Source organism: Zootoca vivipara, chromosome 9 (genome assembly GCF_963506605.1).
Source record: "Zootoca vivipara chromosome 9, rZooViv1.1, whole genome shotgun sequence".
In the NCBI taxonomy this organism is placed as follows: Eukaryota; Metazoa; Chordata; class Lepidosauria; order Squamata; family Lacertidae; genus Zootoca; species Zootoca vivipara.
Genome location: NC_083284.1, coordinates 23,676,405 through 23,697,243, shown reverse-complemented (window position 1 = coordinate 23,697,243; position 20,839 = coordinate 23,676,405). Strand labels below are relative to the sequence as shown.

The window sequence follows — 20,839 nt, the reverse complement described above, 5'->3', positions numbered from 1 at the left end:
ATTTAAAAGCAGTGCGCTGCTTATCAAGATGATCTTGGGACTATTTTATTCGCATTCAAGTGTCCGCCTCTTAAACAGGATGCTTGCTACAAGTCTTATTAACTCAGACCCCATTTATTTGGCCTTTGAGACAGGGAGCTTATGAAAGAAAGGCACTTTGAGAATGTAAAGCTCTCAGAATCATAGATCAAGAAAATCATTAACCCAGGAAAACAATTGCCTCAAGAAAACATTGTGCATTTTGATTATATAGTAGTGTTGACTTCTTTTTAAAAGCCCTGATTAAGCAGCATTCCAAGTACATCCAAATGGCACAAAGAGGTTGTCCTTAACTCTGGAAAAACATGGCAAAGTTCATTTGTATTTGTAAAATCCTTCTCCAGTCTTCTTCCCCAGCTTCTTCTCCTCTACGAGTTTATCCAACAGCGGGCTTGGAGCAAAGAGAGGGTTGTCTGGCTCTAACGAATGCCACCCTGGTGAGAGAAGGGGAAAGTAGCAGCGCATGCCCGTTACGTAAAGTCTCAATTTGATTAGATGCTCGTTATTTTCAAGGCCTTTATTCCCAACTAACTCACCTGGGGTAGTTGAGAATGGAGGGGGAAACTGCATACTTCACCTGCTCAAAAAGGACTGGAGGGGAATTCCAGGACTGAATTCTGAAAATCCAGCAACTCTTCCCTCCCTTCCACTTTATTCAAGACTAAGGACAGCTCTTAGTGACTCAGGTGATGTTATGCAGATTCCCATAGTGATGGGAACTATAGTCCAAAATCCATAGAACCACAGGTTCCCCGAGCCTGCTCTAGTAGCACACACACACACACAGCCCCAGGACCACTAAAACTCTCCCTAACATAGAGATTGTGCTGATGCAATTGTCATCTATAGCTCCTCCAAGTGAACTGTTGACAAAGATCCCTTGCAGTGGGGGGGAAACCTACCATAACCTGTAGTTTAGTCAAGCTTACTCTTACCAGAAGCAAGACTGAGTCAGGCCATAAGGAACCCTCTTCTGTGATTCTCAGGAAGAAAATACTCACTTTCCCCCCCTGTGAGAACAGCAACAGAATTCAACACAACTGAAGTTTCACAAAGCCCAGTTAGCAGTTTGCAAGAACAGAAGAACAGAAGAAGAAGAGTTTGGATTTGATATCCCACTTTATCACTACCCGAAGGAGTCTCAAAGCGGCTAACATTCTCCTTTCCCTTCCTCGCCCACAACAAACACTCTGTGAGGTGGGTGGGGCTGAGAGACTTCAGAGAAGTGTAAATAGCCAAAGGTCACCCAGCAGCTGCATGTGGAGGAGCGGAGACGCAAACCCGGTTCCCCAGATTACGAATCTACCGCTCTTAACCACTACACCACACTGGGGACACACCATATCTATTTTAACTTGTGAGCCACTTTGGGTTTATTTCGGTAAGGAAAGATGCATGCAAATATATATATCATCAAGCTCGTCAGGAAAAATGTACATACCATCTATAATATATTTACTGGTATCCAGACCAACGTAGTCCAGGAGTTCGAACGGGCCCATGGGATAGCCTGCCCCGAGTTTCATGGCAACGTCAATATCTTCCTTTGATGCATCTCCTAAGGACACAGTTGACAGGCAGGTTAACACAGATCAGCATCTGTTCTCCCTTCTTTCGAGGCCCAAAACTTGGTTTCAACTCACTAAGGCATTTGCGCTCCGCATTCAATAAAGCAGCAGCTTTTAAGAAGGCTTTGCTGCAGAAACTGCACAACATCCGTATACCAGTTAATAGATTATCACTAAAGATGTGGCTTCCCAGTGGTTTCCCTGCTTTTAACAGGGGTCAGTGGCTTCATTCTGAGCTTGACTCACTCCTCTCCCCATTTACCTACAAATGGGAGGTGAGTGGGCACAACAGCAGGGTCTGCATGGCACATGCATTGAGTTTGATGCAATAGTAAAGTCAAAAATGCAGGCTCAGTGCCCAACAGGAGCACAGCAAACAGAATCCTGTGCAGTGTAAAAAGGTTCCATGACAGAGGCTTAGGCGATTCTTCAGAAAGCTGTGTTAATGTAGAAAGCACTCCCTGAAAATGGAAAGTCTGAAAAATCGTATGCTAGAACTTCCACCTTACTTTGATTTTTTTAAAAAAAAAAATTAGGAGGGTGTGAGCAAAAGGCCAAGGATCAAGCTATAAACTACAATTTAATACACAAAATTACACTGGCCTTTACCTCTCCTGCTGGAACAAATAAAACCTCTCTCAAGTCTGGCACAATTAAAGCAAAACATCGTGTTGCAGAGAGATGCCAAGCTTTTTTTTTTTTTTTACCACATTAGTTTTAATACATTTTCCAACAAGTTCTTAAAATCCCAAGTCTTAAATTTTTAAAAAGCCACATCAAAAACAAAAATCAGGATGCTACTTAGCCGAAGGGAGGGGGCGAAGACTTAAATTAAAGAATACATTTAATCAGACAAAGCCACATCCCGTTTCTCACCCATGTAAATTTAAAATGCTTATATATTTTATGCATGCAGGAATGCAACATTTAACTGAAGCACTTTATATGGTGAGCTTTCAGATAAAACAAAAGTTGTTTCCATAATGCCACTCCTTTGCTTTTTGAAAAATCACTCTAATTTGTTCTTATACTGCCTTTGAGGAGTAATTAGCAGTATTTGTTGATGGATAAGCAAGAAGTATAGTTAATTTTGTTTCACAAGCTGAAGACACTTTTATGAACTACAAAGGGAGCTTTTAATATTTAAAATATATTTACGGAGATCCTGATAATGCAGGTCTTTCATCTGCAAGGGAAGGCTGCTTTCCAAATAAAATGTTTGAAATAAAACATTCTTAATAGCAGACAACCATGAAAGGGGTCTTAATCTGAACAGTTACAACAGAGTAACTTTCTCTTTAGCTCTTCACACAACAAGCGTGTTTCCTTTGAAGACGACAAGGCTCATTTCAAGGCTGGCTCTCAGGTATGAAAGACAAAAATAATAATTCCTTATTTCCATCAACGCAGTACCAGGGCAGGAACTGTCCAGCACTTTGTGCTAGCAGTTAATTTGCCCTCGGCTCATTATTCCTACTCCCATAAAACTGCTTTCTTCAACCCCATCTAGCCTATGAGCCACTGTTGCAGTAAAATGGTACACAGAGAAGAGAAATGGATCACAATGCCCCAAGACATTTTCATTGCTCAAAAACATTTGTGCTGGCCCAGGAATGTAAGAAAGACTGGCAAAGAGGAGAACTATGGGTAGATCATGGGATCCAATCTCCCAAAGACCAGTCTTTCTAAAGCAAGTTTCCTATCTCTAACGGCATCAACTATGTCTTTTTGGAAAATTGTTCGGGGTGCAATATTTGGAAACCGATTAAGGTACCTGTATCTTAATCAAATTGTGTGCGATGGTTCCTGAGATCAAGGATCAGCCTTTTTGTCTGCAAATGGACACCATTTTGAATCAAGATGGCGGACTGGATCTTTTAAAATTGCACTGATTTTAAGCACTGATGTAAAACTGCACTTATTTTGCTGGTTTCTTAAAATTCCCAAGCAATGCCAGATACGAGGCTAATATTGATGGCATAAAGATGGGCTTGAAAGTGTGAGCACCATGCTTGCAAAAAATAATAATAATCTCTGAGCAAGACTTCCCATTGCTGCAGCAGGCCAGCTGTACCTGGCATAGGTCTTTACAGAACCCAATGTACAATTTGGATATTTTAGCCCAGAGTATACCCAGCCTGGGCAAGAAGAACAAAACTCATTATTCATTAGGCCTACTGATGTATGTTTTTTAATACTCACTTTTCAGTTCATGTATCTAGATTCTTTTTTGCTCCAATTTTGTACACAGAGTTAAAATAAAAAAGCTTAAGAACAACATTGTTCAGTACAATGCCTCCAACTGCAATTTGGCACCTCCCAGTTTAATTGAAATGATAATTAATACATCCAGTTCCAGAGATATCTTCCGTTCCAAAGCCCAATATGCTAATTTTGAGTATGGGGGGATTTTAAAAAATGAGTCAGAGTTATAATGGCAGATAATAAACACTGTGTTCTATCAAAAAGTCTGGATTGTGGCCATGCAGACTGTACTAACTGAGTTCCACCAGAATATGCAAAATGGCACCAGCTCTCTAGTCCATGTTGTATTGTCAACACTGCTAGATAATGAACAAGTTGAGCACACAGGGAATCTAAGAGCAATGCTGCACTCACAATGAAAGAAAAGCGGAGTGATGGGGTGAATGAGGAAACATGTGTCAGAAGAGATCTGGTGTGGACTCTCTCAAGTTGTGTGCATATGCCAAAAGGGTTTTGTCTAACTTAACAAAAACACAACCAGTTTCACACAAGTATCTACTTCACAGAGCTAATTTCCCCACATTAACAGGAATAGTTAAGAATTTATTTTTCATTCTGATTTCTGAAATGCCAGAGAAAATGATTGCTTGAGAACGTTCCACAGCACAACACAAATAAGCCCTTCATATCCCACAAAGCAGAACTCTGCTTATCTTTACCCCTCTCAAAGAGCCGAACTGCTTCCATCAGGTAAGGCACAAGGAGCCTGTTGACAACAAACCCAGGAGTGTCCTGTCAACAGAAAAACAGGGATTAAAGTGGACCCTATCAAGTTCTATAATGATAAGTTATTTCAAAATGTGCCTACTAGGTCAAAAGCAAGAGGAAGGAGAATCAGCTACAGAATACAATAGACAAGTGGTGCATTCCTCGTTGTGCCAATAATACTATGTTAGCATTTACAGAACGCGTTCCAATGTTCAAAGTGTTTCATGTACATTAGCTTGTAACTCTGCACGTTAGACTAGTATTATTAACCAATATTTGTGTGTCGTTTCTCCTTCTCCTCCACTTCAAAGCAGATTACAAAAAACCACCACCACCACCAACAACCCATAATTATAATGCAATTACTAAAGCAGAAACCAAACAGCAAGAATGTGAAGAGCCAAAATGAACACTCAATTAATTATATTACAGTATGTAGATCTGGTGGCTGCTGGTGATGGTGGCTAGAGCTGAGAAGCACTTGTCTAAGACTACCTACTGGCAAATTTAACTCAATGACTTCCTGAGCTTAGTCTTAGACATTATAGCACACCAGCTTGTCTCAGGAGCATCATGAATCTGTTCTACAATTTTTGTCATTTCTACTGTTCTCTTTCTGTCCTGCCCCAAATCTCTTTTATTTGGCTTGGACTGGCCTTTCAGATATGATGATCATTTGCAATGGTGGCAGGTGGTCACTGCGACTGGAAGAAGACAGTGAGGCCAACACTTGGTGGAACCACATCCAAGGGCAGGCAGAGCAAACTAATTATAGTTTTCTCCCCATCCTCTTCCTTGTTCCAAGTTCTACAAAGGTAGCAATGAAATTAAGGAGGAGGCAGCTGACAGCCAGAACCACCCCTCAGATTGGTAAGAAGGCAAGCAGAGGGGGCTGGCAGAGCACTGAGTTATAAAAAAAATCATTTTTGGCAACCTGTTGTCTGTGATTTTTTTTAAAAAATTAAAAATGTAAAGGATGACTTCGTGAGCAGAGCAGAAAATTTCCCCAATGCAGCCACGTCTGAAGCACTCTGAACTTACCTGCATCCCCCCCCCTCCTAAAATATAAAATATACTTGCCTTACACGAGACCGGATTCTTCCCCAATGCTTTGCTGAAATCCATGAGGGACTCGAAAGTCTTTTGGCTGGTCATTGGCGTCTTGATAACCTAAGAACAAAGCCATCATGGGCTGGGAGTGTTCTCTCTTCACATCAACAACAAGTTTAACTTTCATAAAAGCACCCATCCTGAGAGAGGGACCAACACAATACTTGCTCACACATTACACTGAACACACGTACACGCTGCCTCTACACCCACTAAGGAGGGTGGGATCATTGGCCTGCTGCTGTTCTTATTTTTATTATGCCTTTTGTGGTTTTTATAATATAATTTTATGTTGTGAATTGCCCTGAGATCAGTTCACAATCCGTGGATCTCCGGGGGGGGGGGGGGGAGGTAACATGTGGAGGTTTGGTGTACACATACCATGCTTTCCCTAGGTACAAGTAATCTATACCTGTGTCAGCTACTCATGAGAAAGAGTCTACATGTAGTGATTATATATATATATAATCTTTAACTCTTTTCTGGATAAAAAGCTGCATTGCGCAGAAGCGCTCTATCAGTGCTTCATGCACGAGCAGAAGCGTGCCTCGGGGAGCGACCAACTCCGGGAGCGACCGGCTCCCCGGAACCAATTGTGGTTGCAAACCGAGGTACCACTGTATGTTTCCTATCCCGGGACAGTCATTTTGAAGAGCTTTCCTTGTTCTCTCAGGGACGATCAGCCGGAAATAAGTTCACCTGTCTCTCAGCAGTACCGTCGTGGCTCCGGTGCTCTCGACTCTCACCATTAGAGGGAATAACAGAGCCCCACCTGAATATCCAGCCCCACCTTAATTGAGCAGCTTTTACCCTCTGAACACCTGTGCTATCAAAATAGCACTAGAAGTGACCAGAGCAGAACAACAAGCATCGCTATGGGAAACCCTCACTTGGCAGGGGTGTGCCTAGCACGGACCCCACTCACTTGTTGGTGCCAGATACACCTTCTCCCCCAGGCCTTCCGAGGGTGCCGACATAATGTGCTAGCTGTGAATCAATATGCTGTTCTTTCTGCTCATTTTTAAAAAAAATTGTTTTAAAAAGTCTGATGTTTAAATCTCATCCTGGTTTTTTACCGTAGATTAACATGATTCTATCTGTGGTGCAAGAAACCTGCCCTGGGATGATGACTGATCAAACACGGAGACAGAAGGTGAAATAATAAACAAACAAACAAACAAACAAGGAGAACCTCTGCAACACACAGGGAGCAACACACTCCGACCATGCTGCAACATTTTAGAACATTTTCAAAACCCTTTTACCTCCACAAGTTTCATCAAAGGCACCGGATTAAAGAAATGTAGGCCACCAAAACGGTCCTGCCTCGTGGTAGCATTGGCTATCTCCGTGATGGGCAATGATGATGTGTTGCTGGCAAATATGGTATGCCTGTGAAGAAACAACATGCATTTGGCATCAGTTGCAGCTCTCTGCTCTCAGGACCCTATAGGCTATTATTTATTTTTATTCATACCATACATTTTCCCTACAAGGAGTTCCAAGGTGGCATACATGATTCTCCCTCTCCTTCTATTAATTTCCACAACAATCCTGTGAGGTAGGTTAGTGTGAGAAGCAGTGACTGGCCCAACACCACACAGTGAGCTTCATGGATGAGTGGGACCTTGAACGCTGGTCTCTCAGGTCCTGGTCCAACACTTTACAGAAGATACAGAACTCTGGAAATTTACTGCTTGGAATTAAAATGTCTGGGAGCAGGCACAGATAAGGCCCTCTCTTGCTTCCCGCCCCAGAGTGCCTGTGAGCGTGGCAGGACCTCCCACTAAACATATCAAAACCTGGACAGGTTCGTATGAGGCAGTATGGTCTTTCAGATAGCTTAGGCCAAAGCCATATAGAGCATTATAGGTGATAACCAGTACTTTGAATTCTGCCCAGAAACAGACCAGTAGAAAATGGAGCTGTTCTAGCAAGGCAGCCGTATACTTCCTACAACCAGCAATCTTGGCTGCAGCTCTTTGAGCCAGATGAAGTTTCTGAGCACTTTACCAAGGCAGCCCCACATAGAGCATGTTAAAGTAATAGTTTATAGAAGTAGCAGGGATGCTTGACATGGACATCACAAGGTTCAAATGGCAGTAACCCTAAGGTAACTCTGAGGTTCAAATGGCAGTAACCCTAATGGGGTTTTGTTTTTTTTTGCACCAGGTAAAAACGTATTTCCTCACCCAATCCTTTGGCCTAGTTGTTATTGCTGGAAATGGGGCCTGGCCTTCTACTACTTATACCAGGCATCCCCAAACTGTGGCCCTCCAGATGTTTTGCCTACAGCTCCCATGATCCCTAGCTAAGAGGACCAGTGGTCAGGGATGATGGGAATTGGTAGTCCAAAACATCCGGAGGGCCAAAGTTTGGGGATGCCTGACTTATACTGTAATGCAACATATTAACTTACATTAGTTATGCCTATGAGGTGGTTTTTTTATTAAGCATCATGTTTATTATGTTGTACCCCGCTCTAAGGTTGAATTTAATAAACAGCAGGCTTGGGATACTTAAAATAAAATAAATTGCAAATGTATTTTAAGTTGTTTGTATTTGTGTGATTTACTTGCTCTTTAGGCATGTACCAGTTGCGTTATGTGGAGTCCCATGTACCCAGAAACAGCAAAACCTTACTAGCTGCAGTGTTAAAAAGTTACATCTTACACATCTTATTTCATAGTCTTCAAAGTGTTGCATGTTTCTGAATCTCAAGTAAAGATTCAGTGACACAGAAGTCACAGCCAGATGCCCCTCCAACAAGCTTTCAGTTCTGAGTAAGAGTCTGCATGGCACACTCTTTGAAAATGCATCCTTTAAAATTCCAGCACCACTCCTATAACCTTAATAAAATCTATTCCCATATTTGCAGCGCCACCTTGTGGGATATATAATGGGAATAAAAATTAAAATAGTATGGTTCTATTTTCTATTTCACTGTTCTATTTTTTGCTTCAACTAGTGAACTCATTTTCTCTGGTGACCTAATTTTATAAGTCTCAGAAAGAGTCAGCCTGTTAACAGGAAGACAGAAGTGTGGTCCAAATGTACCAAAAGAAAAAAGAAAAAAAAGGCTGCTAGAAGTGGTAAAGCCCAATCAATTCCAGTGAATTATTAACAGGCTTAATGCAAGATTTACTCAACTGTGTGGTGCAATTAATTAATAATAATATTAGCTGCAGTTTAAAGTTTGCCACCTGATTAATCTAGTACCCTTCTGAACTGATTATGTGTGATGATGCTCCTTGTTCCAGAGCCCAGGTGGCTGCAGTCAGTAGGAATGCCTTTTCTCAGATATGGCTGGTAGGCCAGCTGGAACTTTCCCTAGAGATAGGTACTTTTGCCACTGCAATTCATGCACCGATAACCTCAAGACTGGACTACTGTAATGCAATCTGAGGTTTCCCTAAAGGCTGGTCTGGAGGCTGAAACTATACAGGCGACTCCTCACTTGCACGTAACTGCAGGGAAATATGTAAGTACCGCGTTTCCTCGAAAATAAGACACCGTCTTACTTATATTTATTTTTCCTCAAGAAGACACACTATGGCTTATTTTCAGGGAATGTCTTATTTTTGATTACGCGTCCAGCCTCGCCTCTTCCTTGGCGCCCTATCACTATGTCTTATTTGGGAGGTTTTAAAGCAAAGGTTGGAGGGCCATCTGTCATGGGTGCTTTAGCTAAGATTCCTGCACTGCAGGGGGTTGGACTAGATGGCCCTTGGGGCCCCTTTTCAACTCTGCAATACTATGATTCTATGGCCAGGGAGGGCTTCTCTGCAGTGGCACCCTGTCTAGGGATTGCGTCGAAGCTGACGCAAGCACCAACACTGATGGCGTTTCAAAGTCTGTTAAATGCATATTTATGTTCCCAGGCATTTGTGGGCAATTAATTTCAGCGAGACTTTAATTCTGCCCTGAATTATCAGCGGTATCTTTATCTCACTGAAATGGTGTTGTTGTTTTTTAATGTTACTGTACACCACCTTGAGACTTGATGCGAGAGGTGGTACAGAATGTTTTAGTAAATAATAAATGTAAAATGTAACAGACTACTATCTAATGTGGAAGAAGAATAGGAGTCAGCAGACTGCCCACAAACATTCAGCAATAACCAAATCAATCTGATAAATATACCACTTTAGAATAGGCCTATTTTATATTAATCCCCCCCCCCCCTCTTCAGCCTCCTTAGCTGGTTATTTTTATCAGTCTAGAAAGAAGTATAATGCTGCTCACTTAAGGGTAGGATTCTTCAGAAACGACAGTGGTAGCAAAGATTAAATTTCTTTGGCATGAGCAGCTGGAGGCCTGGGCGGGACTTTACATAAATAATTAATTGGAGGTGTCTCTTTGGCATGGGGATATCTTTTTAATCTTTGCTCACAAGCGGAGAACTGCTCCACCTCCGTTCGCTTCAGAAGTTAGTATCTTCACTCAGTTCTCAGGCCTCTCCCCGTGAGAGAAGAAGAAGAAGAAGAAGAAGAAGAAGAAGAAGAAGAAGAAGAAGAAGAAGAGGAGGAGGAGGAGGAGGAGGAGGAGGAGGAGGATCTTCAAATGATTAGCTACCACCAAATAATATATACGGAATTACGCTGAGCTTCCAAACTTCCTGTAGCACTTAAATCTTCATACTGAATGCTTTCTTTTGAAGCATCTCAGTTTGCACTGCTGGTGAAATAGCTGCAATGTTTATTTTCTTTTTCACTTTTAATTGAAGAGGCACCTCTTTGCCCAAGTTTTTGGGAAGAGGAGGTAACAGCTCACCAATCAATTTTGAAATAATCACCGGTCGTAGGTTTCACATACCAGCTCATAGTTCCCTCTCCCATTTAATCTGCTTTCAGTAAGCAGGGAGAGAAACCCTAGAAGCAACAACCCATTTTGTGATATCCCAATAATCTGCCTGCAAATTCCCCATCTGGAAGCATCTGGAAAGCCTAAATATCCAGCTAAACACCAATCAGTGGGAAAGGGTGGATGGATAGGAGATTTTGGCTCGCCTCCCCTCCTCTGTACAGGCCCATATTTTAGTGAAAGTTAGTAGATAACAATGATATTCTGCATTAGTTTTATAACATTTTATGAACATACTCCGGTGCAAACTTATCCAATGTCTTGAAGAGCTCGTTTTTTACTGCTATGTTTTCCACAATGGCTTCCACTACGAGGTCAGTGCTGTGGATTACAGAGACTGGATCTGTGCTCGTAGTCAGGTTATTTAAGGTCTTCTCAATGAACTCAGCACCAGCCTGAGAAACAAGAAAAATCTGTTCACAGAGCATTTCATTTGCCTTCATAGGATGGATTACAATTTCAACAGTAAAAAATGTGTTTCAACAAATAAAACAACTATAGTGCTGCACATTAAAATTAAGCGCTCCTGCTAGCTGTGCATGAATGCTGCAATCCCCCAGTCTCCTAGCACACCGCTGCTCCTAACACACAATACAGGCTATTATCATTACTATTATTATATTTGTATACCACCCTGTATCTGTAGGTCTAAGGGCAGTTCACAACATAAAAAAACAGAAAATACATAATAAAAACAAAGACAACCCAATAATTCCCCCCTCCCAGACACATTATAAAAGGGCAGCAGATGTCAATCAACCAAGTTTAACCTAGTTAAAAAGGCACATTTTTGCCTGACATCTAAAGGTGTATAACGAAGGCACCAGCGGAAAATCCCTGGGGAGAACAATCCACAAACAGGGAGCCACTAGCAAAGTACCGTATTTACTTGAGTCTAATGCGCCCTTGGGAGGCAGGTGGCGCTGTGGTTAAACCACTGAGCCTAGGGCTTGTTGATCAGAAGGTCGGCAGTTTGAATCCCCACAACGGGGTGAGCTCTCGTTGCTCAGCCCCTGCTCCTGCCAACCTAGCAGTTCAAAAGCACGAATTCAAGTAGATAAATAGGTACCGCTCCGGCGGGAAGGTAAACAGCGTTTCCATGCGCTGCTCTGGTTTGCCAGAAGCGGCTTAGTCATGCTGGCCACATGACCTGGAAGCTGTACGGCGGCTCCCTCAGCCAGTAAAGCAAGATTAGCGCCGCAACCCCAGAGTCGGTCACGACTGGACCTAATGGTCAGGGGTCCCTTTACCCTTTTAATGCGCCCTTAATTTTCGCAATGTAATTTGTGAAAAAAGGTTGCCAAAAATGGTGAGCATTAGATTTGAGTAAATACAGTAAATTAACTCAAGAGAAAAGCAAATTGCCTCAATAACTGACTTGACAATGAAACAGAAGTAATTCTGTTGGGGACGCAATGCAAGCTGCAACATGAGACTTTTTCCACAGTCCATGCTGCCACATGGTACGCACGATTATGTGTTATTTACCAGTGTTCAGCCAGTTTTCCAGCAAGACTTGCACCACTTGCATTCCAGTTCTCATCTGGCTTCTTTCATAGCCTGGAGCAGCTTGGGCTCCACAAAGCTGCAGGGGACACTCAAGAGTGATAATGTATACCTCTCATCTCAACATTTCATATCGAGAGACCAGGGCTTTGATAGGATCACCAGCTTTCTCAACTGAAAAATTCCCCAGAACATCCAGGAACATATCCGGCTCCATCAGTCTCTGAGGGTGGGCCATCCAAATGGCCCTACCATCCTTACAGCGGGAAACTGCCACTGTCAGTCCAAACTTAACCAAATAATGGTCTGGCCATGAGAAAGGGAGTGCATTTTCCTCCCACTACCTGTCAGTTTGCATTTCTCAGTGCAGAAAGTATTGATCTTGTATGTAGAGATCTTTCCTATTCTGATTAATACAAGACGATTCTATAAGCTACTAGAAGCTTCTCTGTGTGAGAGAAGCAGGCAGAAGGGTCATGAGTTGTTTGGGTTATACCTTCGGGGAAGCTGGTTTGAACTGGTTTTCTTATCTCTTCCAATTAAGTCATGCTGACTATAAATATAGGCCAGAAGGAGCCTGGGTTTTACTTTCTCTTTCTATCTCTCTCCCTTCTGGTGTGGTGTTCTGTTTCTGTATGCTATATTGTTAAGTTTTACTCTTGTTATAAGTTTGTAAGTGCTGCAAATGGATATTTTTATGGACTGTGCCAATCCTGAATGTATCTGGATTCGTGACCATTACACTCATTTGCCTTCAGCACAAGTAAAGCTCTGCTCGATGAAGTACTATTGCCTCTGGTCTATTTTTGTGAACTCTGCAACGTGTTTAGGTTTTTTCCTGCACACGTATGACACTATCTTCGTATCACTTGGGGCAATATGTAAGGAAGGGAAGGGCAAGATTCAGTTCCCCAATTTGCTAAGACGTGTGTATGTGCAGGTCCACACAAGCAAGGGGTTAGAAGGGTTGTAGACTGTCGGAAGCCCTAGGTACTGAATGCAAGATCACCTTCTTACAGTTCCCTTTTGCAAGGTTAACATGTGCAGAAAATCGGCCTACGTATGGAAGTTTGCATCTGCTTGTTGACTGAGGTTGGGGGCAGGGGAAAGAGCAGAGTTGTTATCAGCATGGAATTCACCCCAGCTCTTGAAAGGAATCTATTTAAAATATTATGCTAATCTAACATTGCTGCAATTGTCTATCTAGGCATTAAAGATAAACAAACAAACAAGGTAGATTTGTCATATGCATCAATTATTTCCAATATTTATAAATAATAAAGATCCCACCTCAGGTTTGTCTGCAAACTTTTTCTTTGTCAGCTTTTTCAAACTATCCTCAATTCCTTTCTTGGATTTATTCAGTATTTCATCTGACTGGTCCACTAATACAACAGTGTGGCCAGTGGCTGCAGCAATCTACAGGGGGGGGGAGGGGAGAAAAATAATGATGAAAAAGGAAAGGAACCCATGAGAAAAAAAAGAGGTGCACACCCAATACTAATATTTATTTATTTAGTACATTTATATTCTGGCTAACAACCAGAGTTCAAGGTATGGTTCTGTCCTCACATTTTATCTTCACAACAAATCTGTGAGGTGGATTTGTGGCTGGCCCAGGGTCACTCAGTGAGCTTCATAGAACTCTAGTCCTAGCCCAACACTCTTAACCACTATACTGCTCTGGATCAGCAACACAGGAACGTGACTTATAGCAAATCAGACCATCGCTGCAGCTGCCTCAGTACTGGAGACACCAGGCATGGCCAAACTTGGCCCTCCAGCTGTTTTGGGACTACAACTCCTATCATCCCTAGCTAACAAGACCAGTGGTCAGGGGTGATGGGAATTGTAGTCCCAAAACAGTTGGAGGGCCACGTTTGGCCATGCCTGGTCTACACTGACTGGCAGCATCTCTTCGGGGTTTCAGACAGGGGCCATTTGCGATGCTACACGGGCATGCCTGGGATTGAACTGGAAACCTTCTGCATGCAAAACAGAGGCTCTACAACAGAGCTATGGCCCTTCGGTGCCAAGAAGTGCTGCTAAACATCTACAGAAAGAACCCAGCATTGTTCAGCAGCTGCCAACAAGGATAAAGAGCTACCTTCTATAGAGCTCAGATCTCTGACCCTATCTCCTTATCAGACAGATTATCCAACCTTCCCAGTGTTACATCCTTGCAAACAAAATATACCCATGATGAAAACTGCAAAATTATAAAAGCAAAAAAAAAAAAAACACACACAAACACACACACACACACAAAGGGCCTTGCTCCAGTTTATCATCTGGGTACATAAAGAGGATGATAAGCAGAAAACAAAATGCCATGTGTCTTTTGTTTGAGTGTATTTTGAATCTTCTTCAGCTCAACCTTATCCAGTTTTAGTGCCCAAACTCGGCAGCAAACCTTTGCAACAGTCTTCAGACTAGCAACTGAAACTGGTTGTGCCCAAGCGTGAGCCCTAAAGAATAATTCAATTTGAAAAGTGTTGAGCTTAGTAACAAAAACATAAGCGTCTGTGCACCTAGAGGTCTCCTCCCTTCAGGCCATAAGAAAATCTAAGAGCTCTGAAGAAGTTCGAACATCTGTCATCGCTATGTGCCCAAAGTGGCAGTGGTCCCAAATGGGAACAAGAATTAAAGCAAGCAGTCTTAAGTGGTGGGGTGGGGTAGTTACGGCCCTCTACCTTCTGGGGGATGGAAACAAAAAAAGGGGGGAGGGGTGAAATTGATGAATTGTGAGGGAAGACCAAACATTTCCTTAGGTACCAAAGGGCAGACAGTATCACCGCAAATGGAAAATGTGCCTCAGCCAACCCTCACATTCCTTACTGGAGCAAAAGGCACTCAGCAAAAAGAGGCAAGAGTGTTCAAGATGAACCTTCACCTGTCACACCTACAGAGACCAAACATGGTAACAGAACTCATTTCCTGCTTTAGAAAAGTTACTTTGTAATAGCAATCATTTCCCCCCCCCCAAAAAAAATCCACATTCTCTGACATGGCAAGACCTAGTTCGAAAAGAAAACCTCTTCTCTGCAATATGAGATGTGCTTGGAAATTTAACATACGGTATATATTTAAAATATATATATTTGGGATAAAGGTTTCTGCAATAAGCTGGGTGGTGCATTTTTATGACGTTAGCAAAATACCCTTCCTTATGGGGTGTATATAAATAAATAGATGCCTTTTACTGCACTAGCTTTTTAGTGTATACAAGATAGCAAAAAATGTCATTTCACTTGCAGACCTTGTGTAACTTGAAGTACTTGCATGCTCCTACATAAAACATAGCATCTTGCCCATTTTGTAGATTCTAAGCAATTTTGGGAACAAGGCCAGCACAATATACCAGTATTTTGCTGCCTGAGACAAAGAACATGATGACACCCCTATCACTGCATGTATTGAAGCCAACTGGACAGGAAGTTGAATCTTATTTGAGACTGTGCTCAATGGGAAGCAGGCTAGAGGTAGTTACAGGTGTTGGTTTTTTAATGCTTTTATAAGCAAAGAATGAAAAAGGCATTTAAGTAAAGAACACAGAAGTGATACTATAAAACCAATCTGCAGTGCTTCTTGGACACGTTAAAATAGAAACTTGAACAGTATAGCAACAGTCTGGTTATAGAGTTAATTACTATATTCCTTTCACTTCAACACGTCCTGTAGAGAAAAACACACAAGGGATGTTAGCACCAGCATTACAGGAATGGATCAGACCAATTTTTTATAAAAACAAAACAAAACTGGGCTTGTGCAAAGCTCAAATAATTTTTTATTTGAAAATTCACCCAATTTCCCCACAAGACAGAGGTGTACTGTTGGAGGGGTGTGTGGGAAACACTTTTTGGTGTTCCCACTTTTGTGCTTTAGTCTGTTTTTATTACCAGGGCTTTTTTCCCAGCCCGAACTCACTTCCAGCACCTCTCAGGTAGGCCCCTTCGTTCAGCGCCGAGGGCCTTCTGGCGGTTCCCTCACTGTGAGAAGCGAGGTTACAGGGAACCAGGCAGAGGGCCTTCTCGGTAGTGGTGCCCGCCCTGTGGAACACCCTCCCACCAGATGTCAAAGAGAAAAACAACTACCACACCTTTAGAGGACATCTGAAGGCAACCCTGTTCAGGGAAGCTTTTAATGTTTAATGCTGTATTGTGTTTTTAATATTAAGTTGGGAGCTGCCCAGAGTGGCTGGGAAAACCCAGCCAGATGGGCAAGGTATAAATAATAAATTTTATTATTATTATTATTATTATTATTATTATTATTATTATTATTATAGAACAAGGGAGGTGTTCATGGTGAGTTCTGGCACCTCTTTTTCTAGAAAAACAGCACTGCTGTTAACCACTTTGAGTCTCTGGAGAAACAGGCAGAAGAGCAAACATCTGTAACGTTTTTTCCTCTGCCTTTCCAAAAGGCGGTTTACAATTCAACAGGAAAACCACAATTAAAGAATATCTGTGAAACCCAATGTGGCATGCAACTTGCAATAGCAGTATTGTCTACTGCCCTGCAGCATAATACTGTTGAGCAACACCCACAACCTAAAAGAGATAGGCGCCAGCTCTTAACAGATCCTGAAAGGCAGATTACCAGGAGAGGTATAAAAAACACACTTGACTGGAGCGCAGGTCCACAATCCTATCACCACACCCCCAAAAAACCCTCCCTTATCACAGCCTCACAAAGAGGGAACTCAGGATACAGTGCATGTGTACATTGTGTTTTATGGTCTATTTGCACAATCCCAGACCACTGAACACAATACTGGTTTTTTCCTTGGCATAGACAGGGTGGTTTGGGAGCTCCTTTGCTGCTAGTGTTAATTTTAAAGTGGGAACCAAGTCTTCTTGCAAAGGACCCTCACAGCTGCAAAAAAATTTAAGCATCCATATGACAAAACATGTGATCATGGGGGGGGGGAGGGAATTAAGTTGCACTACTCATTATTAGTCCCTTTGAGGTAAATATCCCACATATCTGGATGGTTAATGCATTTTTCTGCAGGGGCAGAAAATTCTAATTTCTCTCAACCCCCCCCCCCCCGTAAATATGTAATAATAGCTTGAAATATGATGCTCTCTCCTCCTGCCTAAGACCTTGAACACTTACCATGACATTTGCTCAACCACATTCCACTCAGGCCACATGCATTTCGCTGCCTATCTGATATGAAATGTGCATCTTCCCAGCCAAAGCACCCAAGAGCAATTTTGCTTCTGGCCTTCAAAAAGCCATGCAGCCGAGGCACAGCCTTGGGAGGGGGAAGGCAGGCACGAGAACCTGAGCAACAAGCCTGCGCTAGCCATACACTCAGGTGGGCGGGAAGCCTCCCAGTTAAACACCTGCAAAACACACACACACACACACACACACACACACACGTGTGTGTGTACCTACCGTACACACGTGTCAGGGACAAAGGGGTGGGGCACGTTTACCACGTCGGGAGACCAAGCTCCCCAGCTGCTCTGAGAAACCCTCACAATAACATTTGCATAGCCTACCAATATCCTCCACTTGTAAAGGGGCATGAAGAAATTAAAACACGAAATGAATTCCTGGCAAGAGGCTCCTTCGCCAGCACAGAGATGGTTACGAGTTTGTGAGGTTTCGAGGCAACCAAAATTCCTGGGTGCAACTCAAGTAGGGACTAAACTCATAGCAAGAAAAAAGAAAACGCCTTCTTGGCAAGTGGACCCCCTGAAGTTCTGCAGCAGCAGCAGCCCCTTCCGCCCCCCGCGCAGCTCACCTGGGCGATCCCGGCGCCCATGAGGCCGCCGCCGATCACCGCCACATGTTTCACCACTAGCTTCTTGGCGGTGGCGGTGGCGGACGAGAAGCGCACGAACTGGCGGGTGGCGAAGGCCATGGCGAACCGCGCTGCGCTTGGGCGGGGAAGAGCAGGAAGGGTGCGAGGAGGAAGCCCGGCGGGGTCGAGGGGGGTGGGCGCCGCGGAGCCGCGCGCAGAGCAGGAGCCTCTGCAGCCCAGGCGGAGGAGGAGGAGAATGGAGAAGAGGGCGGGAGCTCGGGCCTTAAAGGCGTCCCCGCCTCCGCCATTTCGGCAGCTTGCTTGCAGTTTAGGCCCTATGGGGAAATGTAGGTGCCCAGCTCGTTCCCCCCTGGAATATCCGGCCCTACCCCGCTCCGGGCTGGCTGCTATTCAGACGTTGTTTTGCGGCAAAAGAAAATTTTTAAAAAATGCACGCTCAAAATACTCCCTCGGGTAAACTCGTGGCAAAGGTCACGTCTGAAGCCTGTATTTAAAGCACCTGGTTCCCCACCCACCACCCGCCAGGAATACTGTATTGGGATTTGTAGCAGTCCGTGCAGTGAGGGCTGTAGGTCAGGTATAGGGAAACCCAGCCCTCCAGATGTTTGGGGACTACAATTCCCATCATCCCTGACCACTGGTCCTGTTAGCCAGGGATGATGGGAGTTGTAGTCCGAAAAACATCTGGAGGGCCAAGTTTGCCTATGCCTGCTGTAGGAGTGCATCTCTGTTAGGGGTCCATGCTTAGACATTAAAACTTTTCACGGCTGCCTTAGCAGCTGCAGGGCAGTTTGTTATTGCCATTACAGTGGTACCTCACAAGACGAAAGCGTTTTGCGATGTTTTTGGTAACTCGCAAGACGAAGTTTTCTATGGCCGCGCTTCGCAAGACAAAGTTTTTCAGCGGTTTTTTTTTGCCACGGCAAACCGCGCTTCGCAAGACGAAGTTATCGCAAGACGAAGCGACTCACGGAACAAATTACTTTCGTCTTGCAAGGCACCACTGTATATATAAAAGGGATTCAGCTGCAGTGCTAAAACATTCTAGTGAGAAAACCCCATGGGACACAATGGTCCTTGCTTTTGTGTAAATGGCCATAGGGTTGCGCTTGTTAAGTCAGACGCATTTGCTAACCGGAAATGGAGTTCGTGAGGTCACCCTGCGAGTCGTCACTGCTAACTTTAGAACTTGCACCATTAAGTAGAAGATAAAATGGGCTCTAGCTTATGCCATAATGACATCTGGAGCCACAAAACTATTGTTTACTTTAAAAAAAGTGAAAGCAAATAATGTCTGTTTGCCATCTAAAAAGACCATTGTAACATAATAATAATAATTTATTATTTCTACCCCACCCATCTGGCTGGGTTTCCCCAAACACTCTGGGTGGCTTTCAACAGAACATTAAAAACAGAATAAAACTTCAAACATTAAAATTTTTCCCTAAACATGGCTTCCTTCAGATGTCTTCTAAAACTCAGAGTTGCTCATTTCCTTGACATCTGATGGGAGGATGTCCCACAGGGCGGGTGCCACTACTGAGAAGGCCCTCTGCCTAGTTCCCTGCAACCTCACTTCTTGCAGTGAGGGAACCGCCAGAAGGCTCTTGGACCTGGACCTCCAGGCTGAATGATGGGGGTGGAGACGCTCCTTCAGGTATACTGGGCCGAGACTGTTTAGGGCTTTAAAGGTCAGCAGCAACACTTTGAATTGTGCTCAGAAACGTACTGGGAGCCAGTGTAGGTCTTTCAGGACGGGTGTTATATGGTCTCGGCAGCCACTCCAAGTCACCAGTCTAGCTGCTGCATTCTGGCAGTACCATAGTCGGTATCAGCTGCAGAAATCCAATCCTCTTGGCTGTTATTGTCATGTGCTCCGTACTTCTACAGGTTTTAGTTTCTTATGGGTGAGAGTGTACACTGGAGTTTTGCGGTGTGCCTGAGTAATATTTGCAGAAATAGGGGGTGTTGAGAAATTATCTCCTTCACCCGCATTACAGATTGTGCTAAACTTTTGCAAACTACAGTACAGTATACCTTTGCAGAATCGACTCTACAAAGTTCTAGTGGGGTTTTTTGGGGGGTGGGGGTGGGAATAGAGAACTTTCAAAGGAAGGAGAGATACATAACAGCATCATAAACCAAAGGACAGCACTATTTGTAATTGGCATAAAATTAACAAGAACATGATGAATTCCAGGGCAGTTCAAAGATGAATATTGCACAAGGATGCCATTTCCAGCAAGAGGATTACATCCAGATCTTAAGAGTGCACACTTAAAAGTTACAGTGCAATCAAAGGTTGCTTTGATTCTAAGTAAATCAGGCTGAGATGTTCAGGAGATAGCCATCAGTCAACTGAAATATTTTATACACTTTTAGAAGTACAGCAATTTAAAAAATTGTAGTAAGAACATAGTTTTTCTAGATCACATCCAAGCTATATCCAGGACAGCGTTCTTGTTTCCTACAACATCCAATGGGATTCCTCTTGAAAACAGGGCAGCACACATTGCCTGTATGTGCCCACTTGCATTAAACACTGCCAGATGATCCAGTTGTCTATTATTATTAAAATTTATTACCTGCCATTCACCCCAAGATCCCAGCTGCTAAGTAAGTCTGCTATGACATTTGGGACTTACTGTCATGTGAGGTACCCTAAATTATGGGAAGAGTCACAGCTCAGTGGTAGAGCATCTGCTTTGAGTGCTTAAGGTCCCAGCCCCCAGGATCTCCTAGAAGAGCAGGGAGAGAACCTTTCGAAGGCTGCTGCCCACTAGTGTAGACAATACTGAGCTAGATGGAGCAAAAGTCGGTACAAGACAACTTCCTGTGTTCCTATGCTAGGGTGCAACTTTTCCAGCCAGTCACTGCAGCAACAGATGATCCAGCTCAGCAGCTCATACAGTATATTTAAAATTATATGGTTGATTTAGAAATAATTTGAAGGCATATCTGTTTTGTAGCACTTTGTAAACAGTTTGTGGTTTCCTAG

The 20,839-nt window shown here is 43.3% G+C and overlaps 1 protein-coding gene across 1 annotated transcript; it reads right to left on the bottom strand.

Annotated features, from left to right (window-relative positions):
- Positions 1–304: 304 nt before the first annotated feature.
- Positions 305–18,038, bottom strand: HADH (hydroxyacyl-CoA dehydrogenase). The gene is made up of 8 exons (XM_035111582.2): positions 17,821–18,038; positions 13,350–13,478; positions 10,791–10,948; positions 6,956–7,082; positions 5,661–5,750; positions 4,532–4,604; positions 1,481–1,597; positions 305–473 (listed from the first exon to the last, which is right to left on the bottom strand). Exons 1-8 carry the CDS (start codon positions 17,938–17,940, stop codon positions 355–357), a joined length of 933 nt encoding a protein of 310 aa, XP_034967473.2. The 5' UTR covers positions 17,941–18,038; the 3' UTR covers positions 305–354.
- Between the last annotated feature and the right edge of the window lie 2,801 nt (positions 18,039–20,839).